We start from the raw sequence: 15820 nt of genomic DNA, 5'->3' as shown, positions 1-15820 counted from the left end.
TCTCTGTTTTAGAGGTGCCTGTATGCTTCCATTATATTATTTTCATAATTTGCTACTATGCAAATCAGCAGTGTATTTACATTAAATTTATTTTGAAACAGAAGAACATCCACAAAACCATAACACAAAATCTATATCCTCAGATGTCAACATTTAATAGGATGGCAGTATGAAACAATTAAAAAAAATCAGGACAATATTGTTAAATGCCATGCTATATGATTACTCCCAGAATTAATGATTCCATGGACCTGTGAAGTCTGCTTCTGTCCCCAAGTAAAGTAGAAATAGACACAGTTGACTGTCTGGGCTTTAATGCCACTTCTGGCACCTTCTAGATGGGTATACTTATATTTGACACTCCACTGAGCTTTAGTTTCTTCATTTGTAAAATGGAGCTGATAACAGTACTTCCTACACAGGGTTATGTAAAAACTAAGAGAAAGTACAGTGTTTATGACAGTAACTGGGAAAAAACAAGAATATAAAGGTTAGCCTTACAACAAAATAACTCATTAATTCATTTACCAAAAAGCCATAAAAAATTACTATCTACTATCACCATAGTTTCATATACAAAAAGAAAGCATTCTTACTAAATTGAAAAATATAATTTCACTCTGGATCAACAAAAACTTCATGATAAACCAGAACCAGTCTTGACCAGTATTTGGCAATGTCCTTTAAAACCTATAAACAGGGATGCCTGGGTGGTTCAGTGGTTGAGCATCTGCCTTTGGCTCAGGACATGATCCTGGAGTTCCAGGATCTAGTTCCGCATCGGGCTCCTGCAAGGAGCCTGCTTCTCCAGCCTCTGCCTGTGTCTCTGTTTCTCTCTGTGTCTCTCATGAATAAATAAATAAAATTTTTAAAAAATAAAATAGAATGAAACCTATAAACATTACTGACTTAGAAGAAAAGAAAATCAATGGAGTTTGAAATTATTAAGGACGCTTCAATGGGAAAATGTAACATGAGATGAGATTGGATACCTGGATATAATCTGACTAGACATAAGGAAGAGCATCTACATTTTTCTCTGGAGATACCTAGGAAGGATGTTCTTTATTTTTTCTCGGAGATATTCTAGTATTATTTGAAACACTACTTCTCTTCAAGCCATGGTAATATTGATTATATTAATATATTTCAACCTTTTCCAAAACAATCAGAATATTTATCACTCCAAGTGGTAACTTTCAGATTTTAAGGATAATAGTTTTAGAGACTTTTATCTTCCTATGAAAACGACGACAGGCATTTCCTTACTAGTGGTGCCTAAACACTATTTGTGAAAAGTACCCATTTATGGGAAACTGAAAAGGACCGAGTACTCTGAATCTTAAAGCAAAATATATGTTTACAGTTAATTATGATGTAATTATAATGATTGTCAAATGTTTCCTCTGGATGGTGTTACATGTTTATTGATGTCAATAGATTATTACTGACTTGGCATTACACTCAAGGGCTGAAGGTATGGCTTAGCTTTTCTTTAATATCACACTCTATTCATTACCAAATAATTCACTTAAAGAGACTTTTGATCTCAGTCTTCATATTTTTTCCTTTTTAAACTGTCCCAGCCATAGCTTTTTATATGGTCAACTCTTAGCTTATAAAAGAAAAATATTGTGAAGGTTTTTCACTGAGAAAAAAACTATATAAATTCTGTGTCCCGAATATGCTAAGCAGTATTGTTCTGTCTTGCCCTCTTGTATTATAGCAATACATTTTGAGTTAAAATATGACCAATTATAATCAGCAACCAAAATAATTTATGTTTTTCTATTTCTTGAGCATCCTAAATAGCATTCTTAGCATGTTTTTTCCCAGTAATAAGCAAGAACAAGTTCTAATGAAATGAAGTGAAAATGCCTGATTTTTAAAAATCTTACAGAGGCAGAATAGTGTGTATAATGGAGTATTATAGGGAAGCATGAGTTATGTAGATGGATGCGTGTTCCAAACAAGGTTTTCAGCTTACTAGCTAGTGACCTCAACCAGTCACTGAAACCAGTGGCTCCCACAATGTGGTCCCAGATCAAGGGGATCATTGGCACCTGGGAAGCTGTTAGAAATTCAAATTCTCAGGTCCACCTCCAGACCTATTAAACCAGAAACTCTGGGGGTGAGATGCAGCAATCTGTGTTTTATAAAGTCCTTCAGGTGATTAGGATCCATGCTCAATTTTGAGAAACACTGACTCAAACGGCTGAGACTCCCTTTTCTCTGGTTTAAGATGGTTTTCCTAAAACCAACCTCGCAAAACCAGAGAGGTAAATACTTCACGGGAAAGAACTCTGGCTCTCATGCAGTGACATTTTATCAACATTATATATATATTTTTTTTAATCAAGGGTCAAAATTAAGGGGAATAAGGACTTCAAAATGATGTGCTACTGCCACAGGCTGGGGCTGAAATGTGCTTACTGCCAGCAGTGGGCTGGGCACCAAAATAGGCCTCTGGCTGAAGGGAAGGCCCTCGAGATTTGGCCACTGCCATCTAAGTGGGCAAATGCCCCAGAGGTAATATTTTATCCCCATATAAACGAAGGCCACGTTAGGCTTTGATAGTGACAAACGATAGTTTGAGGAGAATAAACACTGATCTTTTAGGTCTCAAAGGCACTGGATTCTTATTCCCACTTAACTCTCCCCAGAGTAAAGGCATGGGGAATTCTCCTAATTGACGTCAGCTGCTGTAAGGGAAGGAATGCCATGACCTTAAACTTGGCTACTGGTCCACTCTCACATCCAGGAACAAAGCCAGAGGGTTCTCCTGGCAACTGCCTGACATGCTAAATGGCAGGCACAGCCACTGAGGGAATCCTTTGCTGCCCCAGGGACAAATCCCCCCCTGCAGGAAACAGACAAACTCGAGAGATTAGCAGTTTGCCCAACTGATGCTGGCCGATCCCCTCCGCCCAGAGAGCAGAAAATGAGTTTTAAATCACTCTATTCAAAACCCTAAGCTTCTGGTCTGCTTCTGCTTTATAAATGAGGAGAACGTTCTCTGCTAAGTCAAAGAGAAAACAGGAAAGTATGAAAACTTCAAGGAAAAATGGAGTAAATCAGGTCCTTGCATAAACTACCCTATTCAAAAAGTCTTTAGTAGACACTGATTTTTAAATGTATCAACTATCAGATGGCTTAAGATTAGTATTAACTGTCATTTTTTTAAAAGACCTGTAATCAAAATCATATCCAAATCTCCTATCCTGCCAAAGGCATCATCTTGGCTTCCTTGGGAGAGTGTGAGACGTTCCTAACCAAAGTGTCTTCCAAGAATTCCTTCCCATTCCATTCCACTCAGCTCTTCCAGGATGTGATTCTAGTCACAGACTTGATTATGTAACTCCCTGATCAAAGACCCTTAGACTCTCCAGTGGCTGTAGAACAATATGAGAATGTTTCCGTGCTGCCTGTGAAAGACTCCAATCCAACCCGGACCTTCCAACCTCAGTTTCAATGTAATGAGACTCACCCCTCACCCCCTCACCCCTCACACCCTTCTGAGACCCTGGCTTCCCACAGCAAACCTCCAAAACCATGTCTTACCACTTTACAAAAACAAAAATGAAAACAAAGAACAATGGTGCCTTTAACATGCTGTTGTCTCTGCTGAGAATATCCTTCACATAGTAAAATTTTACTTCTCAGATGTGATCCAGTTCAAATACCACGAAATCTGTCAAAACTTTCTTGGCTTCCCTGCATTCCTTTTTCTGAGTTCCCACACTAAGTTCATAGGTGCCTTTATTACAGTTCTTAACAAATTATATAGTAATGATCTGTTTTTGTGTCTGACTCTCTGACTAGACCTTGAGTATTCTGGCCAAGGACTCCACCTTTTTGCTTATCATCCACAGTTCCTAAACTTCTAAAGGGGTTCTCAATCCCTAATGTAGACAGCTACGATCTCAGCTATTTAATAGTTTCTTTCACTCAAAGATAGAAAATAATGATCAGTGAGCACTGTCAGGAAAATCTTAGCCATTTAGAAGATAGGAAAGCTTTTGGATTTAAATTCGTTATAGCTATTTGGATAGTTCTTAATTTGCTTGAATAAATCTAGATCATACCTTGTAATTTAATCAATAGGTTTTTAAGATTTTATTTATTTATTTATGAAAGACACAGAGACAGAGACATAGGCAGAGGGAGAAGCAGGCTCCCTGCAGGGCACCCGTTACGGATGGGACTCCATCCCAGGACCCCAGGATCACACCCTGAGCGTAAGGCAGACACTCAACCACTGAGCCACTCAAGCGTCCCCTTAATCAATAGTTTGATGTACATCTCTTTGCCCAAAATATCTGTTGTCCTTATTCTTTTCTGAGGCTTCAGAGAGCAGAGACCAGATTTTATTCATCTGTGTATAACCCACACCACCTGTACAAGGTAAATAAGTATTCATTACATTGATTTCCCAAAAGGAACTGTATCTTAGTTCTGGCTGCTTCAACAGAATGCTATAGATGAGTACATTTAACAAACATTTCTCACAGTTCTGGAGGCTGGAAAGTCCAAGATCAAGGTTCTGGAATATATTCAGTGTTTGATGAGGACTCTATTTCAGTTTTTGGATGGCCACCTTCTTACTATACCCTTGGGTGGAGGATGGAGAGAGAGCTCTCATGTCTTCCTCTATTCACACAAGCACTAATCCCATTTTTGGGGCTCCACTCTCAAAAACTCATCTAAACCTAGTTACTTCTCCAAGGCCCACCTCCAAATGCCGTCATATAGGGGATTAGTGCATCCACACTTGAATATTGGGGTGGGGTGGGGGGGCACGAATATTCAGTCCATAGCAAGTTGCTACATTGATATCTGGCTGCATGTTTTAATGTTCCTTTGTATGTTATAAGTAAACAAAGATAAATTCAACTGATTTCCAAAAAAGAATCAAAGGAGGAAAATACTTTCCTTCAACAAAGAAACACATTTTTCACATTAAATCTCTGGAAGAGCCACTATTTTTTTTTTTGTTAATATTTTATTTATTTATTCATGAGAGACACATAGAGAGAAAGAGAGAGAGAGAGAGAGAGGCAGAGACACAGGCAGAGGGAGAAGCAGGCTCCATGCAGGGAGCCCGACATGGGACTTGATCCCAGGTCTCCAGGATCACGCCCTGGGCCAAAGGCGGCGCTAAATCGCTGAGCCACCCGGGCTGCCCAAGAGCCACTATTCTAATCAGGCAAATTACTTTACAGAAAAAGGCAAAATATACCTCATATCTCCATTGCTTTGATTGTGGAACATTTTCCATAATTTTCACCTCTACTCTCCTGGAGAAGGTTACTGGTTTACCTAAAATTTTCACCTCTACTCTCCTGGAGAAGGTTACTGGTTTACATAAACACACCTCCAGGAGGACATGGTGCACAGTCCTTTATCTCCTCCACAGGGACACATGCAAAGGGCCAGGTTGGGACTAGACAGCTTCCTGGTTCTTCTTCCCCAAAATAAAATGTACCGAATTTGAAGGGCAAAGAAGATCCTAAAAAATATAAACCTTTTACTACTTTATAAACACTTTAGCTGGGGAAGGTGATTTGAGCAGCTTTGTACATTTAAACATTAAAGACCTGCTAAAGGAATGCGATGATGTCCAGATTTCAGAAAACTAGAATACTAATTTCTAGGTTTTTTTCTCAAAGTGGGGGCAAACCACAGAACTGATGTTAGCATGAATTTTTTCTAAACATTTGTGAGTGAAATATTTTTATGAATAAAAATTAGGAGTGGGGAAGACTAGAGGGAAAGGAGGGGAAGGCTTTTGTATATAATTACAAAATATTTGCCATTTGTTTCATTCTGAAAGTTTATATATCTATTTCTCTTAAAGGTGAATTCCACATAAGTTGCTGGTCAGTTTCTGCCAGGACTCACTCGCTTCATCATTTTCAGAAATCTCACGTATTTCTTTTCTTTTTCTTTTTTTTTTTAAGATTTTATTTATTATTCATGAGAGACACAGAGAGAGAGAGAGATGCAGGCAAAGGGAGAAGCAGGCTCCCTACAAGGAGCCTGATGCAGGACTCGATTCCAAGACCCCGGGATCACAACTTGAGCCAAACACAGACACTCAAGCACTGAGCCACCCAGTCGTCCATCTCACATATTTCTAATACCACTTGAATACCACCATGTTGTCAGGCTTCAGGCTTTTCCTGCTACATTAAAAGTCCTTGCTTCTTTCCTCTTAGTCTTTTTCACAGGTTCACATTTGTTTCACAGGTTCGCATATTATACCCATTATACCCATTTGTGTCTATATTGTGTATATATATATATATATAATTTGAATATTATGTAAAATAATATCTCTATATTATTTTTCTTCTCCCCTTCTTCTTCCTCTTCTTCCTTCTCCTCTGAATTAAGTTTTCCATCTTTCCTAACTGTGGAGTTCTGAACTACATAAAGAATACTCTATGCTGAAGATTTTTAAGTGTAAACTATACCTTTTATTGCATACCCCAGTATCAGTAATAAAAGTACAACCTTACTGATTCAGTCATTTAAGCAGCAGATATTTTAAATTTAAAAATCCATGGGGCACTGTGTAGCTCAGTTGGTTAAGCCTCCAACTCTTGATTTTGGCTCAGGTCATGATGTCAGGGTTGTGAGATGGAGCCCTGGATCCTGTCAGGCTCCATACTCAGCAGGGAGTCTGCTTGGGATTGTCTCTCTCCTTCTCCCCCGCTCCCTGCCTGGTGTCTCTCTCTCTCCTTCTCTCTCTCTCTCAAAATAAATAAATAAATACATACATACATATACATACATACATACACATGACACTGCTGGTTCAGATTCTTATAGGAAGTATCCTGAAATAAAAGGAATTGTAATATGCTCTGATCAGTGTATACTGCTTTCATTTTCCATTTCTGCATGTTTCAGCTTTTGCTTAGAAACTCATGAATTGGGATATGAAGCTATAAATTTAACTTTCTGCTGAATTAGATGCAAAAAGTTTTTTCTTTTTCCCTTTTACCCAAATGTTAAAATATTTTTTTCTATCCCCTTTGTCACTATGATTCCATACCCATATATTCCCAGAAAAGAGGAAAAGAGATCACTACAATGGAATCTACTAGAGGTTCCTTGGGATCCTGCCTTTGTTATGAAATATAAACACTCCTCTAGAGAAAGGTTTTTCCTGCTTGGATTATATTTCACTAGTGCTACATATTCTGTGATGTCTCCATAGCTGCTTCTGTCACTATCTAAAGGGCTTTGGGTTTTTCTCCACCAGGAAAGCTATGCATAATTCGGTCCTGATTTCCAAAGTCTCTTCATAGCTACATCCCAAACTTTGCCAAACTGTCAGCTGGTATCTCACTAGAAAGAACCAAGTGTGATCCGTATTGAACACGGGGGCAATTAGTCCATGGACTCCAGATTTCTGGGGTAAAACATCCTAAGCCTGTCTCTTTCAGAATCTTCTCTATGTGTTCTTAGAGAAGAACAATCAAACAGAGGAGCTGACTGCATCCCAGGAAATACATTGCCCTAAATATATATTTTACATGTCTCTTTCAGTTATAATTATCACCTCCATTACCACCTACTGGGCTCATTAGTGAACTTACTATGAATTCTACATTGCAAGTCACACATTATCATGTGAAGTAAAGAAAAAATAAACTCAAAATATCAAGCCATTCATTCTTAACAAAAACAAATAAGCTTAATGATAAAGATGTCATTTAAATCTAGTATTTTACCATTAATTTATAAATGGAATTTATAGTCAATTTTTAAAGTAGGTTTTTGTTTTGTTTTTTAAGATTTTATTTATTTATTCATGAGAGACACAGAGACAGAGAGAGAGAGGGAGACAGAGAGAAAGAGGCAGAGACATAGGCAGAGGGTAGAAGCAGGTTCTATGCACCTGTCCCCCCAATGTGGGACTCAATCCTAGGACTCCAGGATCACACCCTGAGCCAAAGGCAGGCAGACAACTGCTGAGCCACCCAGGCATCACTAAAATAGGTTTTTGGTTTTGTTTTGTTTGTTTGCTTGTTTTTTGCTGGTGGCTTCCAAAGTAGTATTTAAATACTAAAAATATTTAGTATTTTATTATCTAAGAAATTAAAGCATGTTCACATGTGTTTTGTCTTGTTTTTTCACAGTATCTATTAGCTGGAGATAATAAAGCATGACTCCATTTTAACACATGGAAAATGGGGTTCACAGTGATATATACAGAGTAAATCCATGGCTTGATTTGCTTACCACTGGCCAAAACTGAGTTAACACCACTAGAGCTAATTTCTCCTGCTGCCTGGGCCCAAACACATTCATTATAATTATTATTATTTACTGAATTACAAACAAGAAAAATTGTATTGCCAACCAAAAATAAAACATCAAGAAGGTCAGTTTCTTTGGAATGAGAACCATTAGAGATATTTTGACCAAGGAAGGTCTGGTCTGGTATTCTAGAGAGCTGCTTTTTCTCTTAATAGTAACACTCAGATATACCTTTGAAGGCCAATCATGTAAGTAACAAGACAGAAGCAATCAGTAGCATATGTGAAATATTTTAAAATATCCCCTTTATTTTGAAAAGGACAATATTCTTTGTTGATTCATTTTCCTTTACCAGAATGATAATAATAACGGAGAAAAGAAATGTTTTTCAGCTTCTCAAAAAAATGAAAACCTACAAGTTTAGCAAACTGCACAAAGGACAGATCAAAAGTCTCTAATATTTGACCTTCTACAACATTTTTCTTGGACAAGATTAAATTTTGATGGACTAAGAGAAGTTACACTTATGCGAAATATACATCCGCCTATAAGAAGTAACAGAGGAAAAAACCTCAAAGTGAAGACATTTTCTAGGCACAAAATACTATAGGAAGGCAGAAATTTGGCCTCTAACTAAACTTCAATGGTTCACAAACCTGAATGTGCATTGGAATCTCCTAGAGGACTTGATGAAACAGACGTGGCCTCTCCCCAGGGAACATGATTCAGTCATTCAGGGAAGGGCTCAGAATTTACATTTTAACAAATTTACAAAGAATGAGATGATAAAGCTAGTCTGGGGACATTTTGAGAACCACTGCTTTACCTCAGTCACTTAACCACTGTGAAAGTCTCAGTGTAACTTGTCCAATCCTCCCCACAATGAATGTTTTGTGTCCTCTGTGCCAGTTAGTATTTCTACCAACAAACACGATCACTTCCAAAGCAAAGTATTACTTCAGAGTATCTTCATCACCTCAGAGTTGTACACTTTTTAGACCATCACAATCTTATAGATATTCAATATGTGAAATAAAAAATATTGTTATATGTGTATAATAGTTTTAGAGTCCTTAATGTACAGATTTGACAGTGAAAGAGTGACAGTGAAAGAGTAAGAGTAAGAGTAAGATGAAGACTCACTGGTATCTAGGAATTTCTGATTTGATGTTAACAACAAAGCATGGGTACAAGTGGGAATCTCCATCCTCAGGACTTACCTGTGACCGGTGCATCAATATCCAGCAAATTTTTTTCCTGTCGGAGAATTGAAGCCCCCTCTGTTATTATTCTCAATGCAACACTCTCTTCCAGCCTGCCCTCCTTCATGAGATGTGCCTTTAAGATATCCACACGAGGTTTCCCATCGTTATCAAACACTTCTTTTGCTGTAAGCCGGTGACTTGGAGGAAATGGGACAGCTGAAAAAGGAAAAGTCAAATCACTACATTAGCCAAACCCAACTAAAATTGAATAATAATCACTAAATATCTCTATCACTAATGACCTAGTATTTTAAAATTTCCCACATTAAAATAAAATCAAGGGCTATCCAGAAGTAAAGACTGCCTTCTTTCTTTGATTCTAGATGTAATTTGATTGCTGAAAGGAAATTTACATTTCTTATTCACCCAGTACCTATCTCTTACATCTAGAAGATCCTGATTAAGAGAATAAAGAAAAAAGAGAGAGAGAGATATTTGTTAGGCAATAATCAATTCAACAAAAGAAAACAGTTTGTATACATCCAACCATAACTAACTCGCGAGAAGATGTTTCTCCACTGGAAAAAGGTCTGCCAGACCAGATTTACTCCTCTAACTAAAGTCACACCTCTGAGTAAACTGACGGACTCACTGTTTAAGAAGACAGGAGGAATCTGAGAGCAAAAAAGGCAAAAATACACTGAATATTAAACAGGAAATCAGGATACGTGTGTACATATAACAAAGGAACATCTTGAGAACAGTAAAGGACAATATGGTGTCAGGGAAGAGACAAAGATATTTAGGAGTATGATATGACAAACTCAACTAACCACTCAGAACCAGAACCAACCATTCTTTCTTTCACCCACACCCTAATAATTTAACAGTAAGAAGCTCTCTTGTAGCTACCATCATTCTTTACATTTGTGAGTACATTTGTTCACTCATTCAGTTGAAGGACATTCACTAAACTTCTACAGTGTGCCAAGATATCCAAAGGTCCATGGTTAGAGATGGTATCATAAAGGTCAAATTTCTGATAAATGGACCATAAGCCCCTTCAGTGAGGGTAACTCATTATCTATTTTACACAAAGATTCATTACTGGAATAACGGAACAATTCAGATCTATCAGAAATATCTAGAAGGACCATACACAGTTTCATGAAATTTTCATTTGCCATGTGCATTATGCCATATGCATAAGAACATCTCCATATGACAGTTCCTGAACACTTAATTTTAAGGAATAAACCTAGCCCCCTAACTTGCTAAAAGTGTCTCTCAAAGAAGCAAGATTTACAGTAGAGCTGTAGCAAGAAATTCTGTGTAATCTAATAGCATAGATTGCTATCCAAGAGAAATCATAAGTACTTAAAAGAAAAGAAAAATCAGGAAGTGAACCTGTGCTAATGGATGCAACTTGATTATCTTAATACCCCCAGCATGTCTATTTAACTCTGCTGCCAAAATGAAGTGGCATGAGGCTTCTGTGGTCAGATGAGCCTGGGTGCAAGCCTGGCTTTGTATGCTCACCAGTTTTATGACCTTGGGCGAGTGAAATAACCTCTTTTGGTTTCAGTTACCTCACCTGTAGATTGGGGATTACATCTATCTGAGCACTGTTATAATAACTAAAGTACATAGTAATATCTGTAGTTAACATTTATAGAGTGTTTACTTTATGCCAAGTATTGTTTGGGTAATAAAGTCAGACACAACAGTAAAGCTGTAAGATGAGTAAGACATATGTACATGTGTTTACATATCAATGTTCTTAGTCCTCACAGCACAACTGTGGGGGAGAAACGTGAAGCTTAAACTTATTAAGCACTATGCCCAAGACAATCACCCATCAATTTATATGTTGACCCAGCGAGTATAAACTCCAGCAGTGCGATGCCCAAATACCTGTGTAAACAACTATACTACACTGTTTCTCAAAAAGTACTTAAGACAGTGCCTAATAACTGTTAAGTCATCAGCAGATCATTTTTTAGAACTGCAATTCTAACAAATACTGAGAGGTGTTTCTTATGAAGACTGCTTTTATTTTCAAAAATTACTTTGGGAAGCTTTTAGTAAAACAGATAGATAATACAAAACCATGATGTAAATTAAAACACAAAAGATGTAATGCCAAAGCATAGTGTACTATAAGAGCAAGTGCAAGAATTAAACAAGAAGCAGGAAAAAAGAGGAATTTAGGTCGTTAGGCATTTGGGCGTAATTTTGTTCATTTTGGCCAAATTTTTTTTTTTTTTTTTTTTACGTGGGTCTTTATGTTTGGTTTGAAATTAGAAAATATCTTACCTGGTAACTTCTCAAAATCCCCCAGACACAGGTTGGGGAAGGGAAAGGAAGAAACTTCTAAAGGAAGGTAGGGCAAAGATCTGATTTTTTTTTTTTTTTTTTTTTTTTTTTGGTGATTTCCTAAGATGAGATGAGAGTTGAACAACTGTGAACGTTTAAGTGACTCTGAAAAACTGTCAGGAAAGAATCATAGGAGCACAGAGGGTAGGATGCTGGTTTACTGTCAGGCATATAAAAGCAGGGGTCTCTGCCATCCATGAACTAGATGGCCTCATTAAACTTAGGAAAGATCAAAGGGAGCTCCTGGGTGGCTCAATGGTTGAGTCTGCCTTTGGTTTGGGTTGTGATCCTGGGGTCCTGGGATAGAGTGTTGCATCAGGCTCCTCGCAGGGAGCCTGCTTCTCCCTCTGCCTATGTCTCTGCCTCTCTCTCTCTCTCTCTCTCTGTGTGTCTCTCATGAATAAATAAATAAAATCTTAAGAAAAAAAAAAAAAGGAAAGATCAAAGGGTTAAACCTGAAAGACCTAAAGCATTTAAGAAGGTTGAGAGGCAAAAGGAGAGCACCCAGAGAGGCATCACCTTCATGAATTATACTTTCTCCAAGTCCCTAGGCTCTCTCCAACGCCAAGATCACTGCAGTAACAGATGTTTCCTCTTTGATGCCAATCTTTTACCTTCCAGTAATTGCTAATCCTAGGTAACTGGCTAAGGTGAAGCCACCTGCTCTGACATAGAGGAGTTGGTTCCAAATAAACAGAAGCAAAAAGAGAGGAAAAAGGCCAACCAGAAGGCTTTAGTTCCAGCTGGATGATAGGGACACTAGTGAGATGGGGCCCTTTAACCGGTTAAACAGATGGTAAGGCCCCCAGGGAACCAAGACGCGCAAGTGATGATGCCGAAGTTGGAATGCACAGATGCTGTAAGCCAGAGAAAAGTTTTCTGGGACAAAAATAAGAGTGGGCTAATATTTGTGTGCCTGTGCACCCTACCCTCTGGCTTCATAAGCCTTACAAAGGTCACATTTATTTGCTTCCTCTGTTCACCTAGAATTCTACATGCAGACGTGTGCCAAATATGGAGCAAAAATACAATGTACATAGAAAACATGTCTTTCATTAACTCGTAAAAATGGCTACATTTGATATAATGAAATTGGATTTTCCCTCCTCTACATTGCTTTGAGTATTACAAGCTGCTTTCATTGCTACATGAGCATGCCAGGACTGAAGTAGTTAAGTTTGTGCATGCTAATAAAATTTAGAAATATCTGTTGGTATTTGGCTGACTCTTCCAAAAACAATTTTCTTATAATTGCCTCCTAAGTATGGACTATGGTGTTGTAATAATGTACTTAGAAGTATCCTGAAAGTAGAGATAAACCCTCTCAGCTTTCTCCACTTTACAACTGTCATTCAATGTCACTCTTTTTTCCTCAAAGTAGCTAAAATTTTGGATAAATATGTCCTCAACTTACTACAAACATAAATCATACTGACAGCTCTAAAGGCAATATACTGGACCAGGATAGAGTTCCCATGTCATTGTGGAAATCTGGCAGAGACGGATTTCCAATGAATAAAATAAGACCTTGTGTTTTTATTTACTATTTGTTGACACCACCAGAGAGTTCATCTACTTGATACAGAGAAAGGTTACTAATCTGGGAACCAAAATCACATGTATCCGATATTGGCATCTATATAATGATTACTGAAGTTGTCAATTATTCATCCATCAGAGAGAAACACATTCCAAGTCAGAAAAGCCCAGGAGCCAGAGTAATTCTAGCTTTGGGTTCTGTTTTTTTCTTTTCTTTCTCTCTCTTTTTTTTTTTTTTTTAAGATTTTATTTATTTATTCATGAGAGAGAGAGAGAGAGGCAGAGACACAGGCAGAGGGAGAAGCAGGCTCCATGCAGGAAGCCCGATATGGGACTCAATCCCCAGACTCCAGGATCACGCCCTGGGCTGAAGGCAGGCGCTAAACCGCTGAGCCACCCAGGGATCCCCTGGCTCCGGGTTCTGGCTGACAATGGGGACCATACCTCTGAAAGAGTCAAGGGGTCTCCTCCAGTGATTTGAGCTAAATCAGTTTTAGATGACCGCTATGTGCCTCAATAGCCATAAGTCATCTGCTTTTACTCAGAGATAGATCTAGGAATCTAGGTAGATCAGAGGAATCTAAAGATTCCTCAAATCTGAGCATATCTGCTGCCTGACCTCTTTCTGGAATAGTCTTATGAATGCTGACAAAAAAAGAAGCACGAATGAAGAAAACAGCCTAGGGGTTTTTTTGCAAACCTTTGTTTTGCTTTATTTTTTTTTTTTTACTCAGAAAGAAAAAAAATTTGCACCTCAAGTATATCCAAAGAAAAAAGATCCAAAAGCAGCTCACTTGCCTCTCTTCTTCCCTATGATGAATGTCAGAGCATGCTCACAAAATCCTGGGGTTCTTTGGGAGAAAATTAGAACTCTCTGAATTTAGACTCCTAACACTCTCATATTAAATAAGAAGGAACTGAAGTCCAGGGAGAAGATAAATGGATTGTTCAGGATCACAGGATTAGTCATTGGCAAAACCAACATTAAATTTTAGGTCTCCTGGTTTGTATTTGAGCATCTTACTCTCTAAATCTGCTCTGTCCAATTGACTAGCAACATAGGACTGCTGAACACTTGAAAAGTGGCTGGTCCAAACTGAGATGGGCTGCAAGCCTACAATGTACAATGGACTTAGAACATTTGATACAAGAAAAAAAAAAAGCAAAATATCTCATTAATCTTTTTATGTTGATTACATATTGAAATAAGATTTAGGATATATTGGGCTAAATAAGATTTATTAAAATTAATTTCACCTATTCCTCTTTATTTTTTAAAATGGATACTAGAACATTTAAAATTTCATAAATAGTTTGTACTAGATTATTACTGGACCATGATGCATCCTTCTCAAAAAGGAAAGGAGAATAGGGAGAGTAGAAAGTATATTCTGGAATCTTTCTTCTTTTTCAACTTTAGCTTCTACAAAAAACTTGAAAGATACAAAACAGACATACGAAGATGTCTCAAAACTGACAGCACGTTAGAATCCCTTTTAAAGATAAATAATGCTGAGGTGCAACCTCTAGAAATTCTGATCTAACTTGTCTAGGAAAGGATCAGGGCAGTGACACACTTTTAAAAGCCAGGATAAACTGATGTGAAGTCCAGATTAAGATTCGCTAATCTATACCATAAGGAAGGACATATAAAATACCAGGCAATTTAATTCCCACTCCCTAAACATGTTCCACAATGTCAATCAACCATAGCAGATGCATTGTCTTTGCAAGTCCAGACACGTTTAGCCCATCCTTCTCTGTAATCAGAATGTGTACAGAAACAGTGCTTGTCCCATATTTCATGTTGACACAGTCTACACCAAGGCTGTCTAAGATACTTATGTTGGCACATGTTAAGAGAACATCTTAAGGTTATTACATCATAAATCAACTTAAGGGGCATCTGGGTGGCTCAGTGGGTTAAGCATCTGCCTTCGGCTCAGGTCATGATCCCAGGGTCCTGGGACTAAGCCTCACATCAGCCTCCCTGCTCAGCAGAGAGTCTGCTTCTCCCTCTGCTTCTACCACTCTCTCTGCTTGTGCTTTCTCTCTCACTCTCTCTACCAAATAAATTAATTAAAAAAATTAAAACACACACATAATTTAAAATACATTCTGAGTGACTTCCATAAGCTGGCACTTCATTTTTCCCTCATGGACATTTGTATATGTCACTAACTACTATTCTAATCAAACCATATCATTCAACCAATCAACCAATCAATCAATCATCATGCACCTAGAAAGCACCCACTATGCATTGTATTAAATGTGAGGCAGTGAGGAGGACCACGAAGAAGTGGGCAAGAGAAAACAAATATTAAAAGATCCAGACTCTGAGGAGATTACCATGTGATATATATATACACATACATACATACAATTAGTCTTTGCTTAAAATACCTGGAAAAGCATGAAACTGCAAC

The 15820-nt window shown here is 37.9% G+C and overlaps 1 protein-coding gene across 2 annotated transcripts in view; it reads right to left on the bottom strand.

Annotated features, from left to right (window-relative positions):
* PPP3CA (protein phosphatase 3 catalytic subunit alpha) overlaps positions 1-15820 on the bottom strand; it is a 307959-nt gene that overhangs the window by 151019 nt on the left and 141120 nt on the right. For both annotated transcript variants that reach the window (XM_055342492.1, XM_055342493.1), the window contains exon 2: positions 9492-9692. In XM_055342492.1, coding sequence (XP_055198467.1) covers positions 9492-9692 — 201 coding nt within the window. The remainder of the gene's footprint in view (positions 1-9491; positions 9693-15820) is intronic.

This window comes from Nyctereutes procyonoides, unplaced genomic scaffold (assembly GCF_905146905.1).
Source record: "Nyctereutes procyonoides isolate TBG_1078 unplaced genomic scaffold, NYPRO_anot_genome, whole genome shotgun sequence".
Taxonomy (NCBI): domain Eukaryota; kingdom Metazoa; phylum Chordata; class Mammalia; order Carnivora; family Canidae; genus Nyctereutes; species Nyctereutes procyonoides.
The sequence above is the reverse complement of the archived record's forward strand: the minus strand, read 5'-3'. Positions and strand labels throughout refer to the sequence as shown.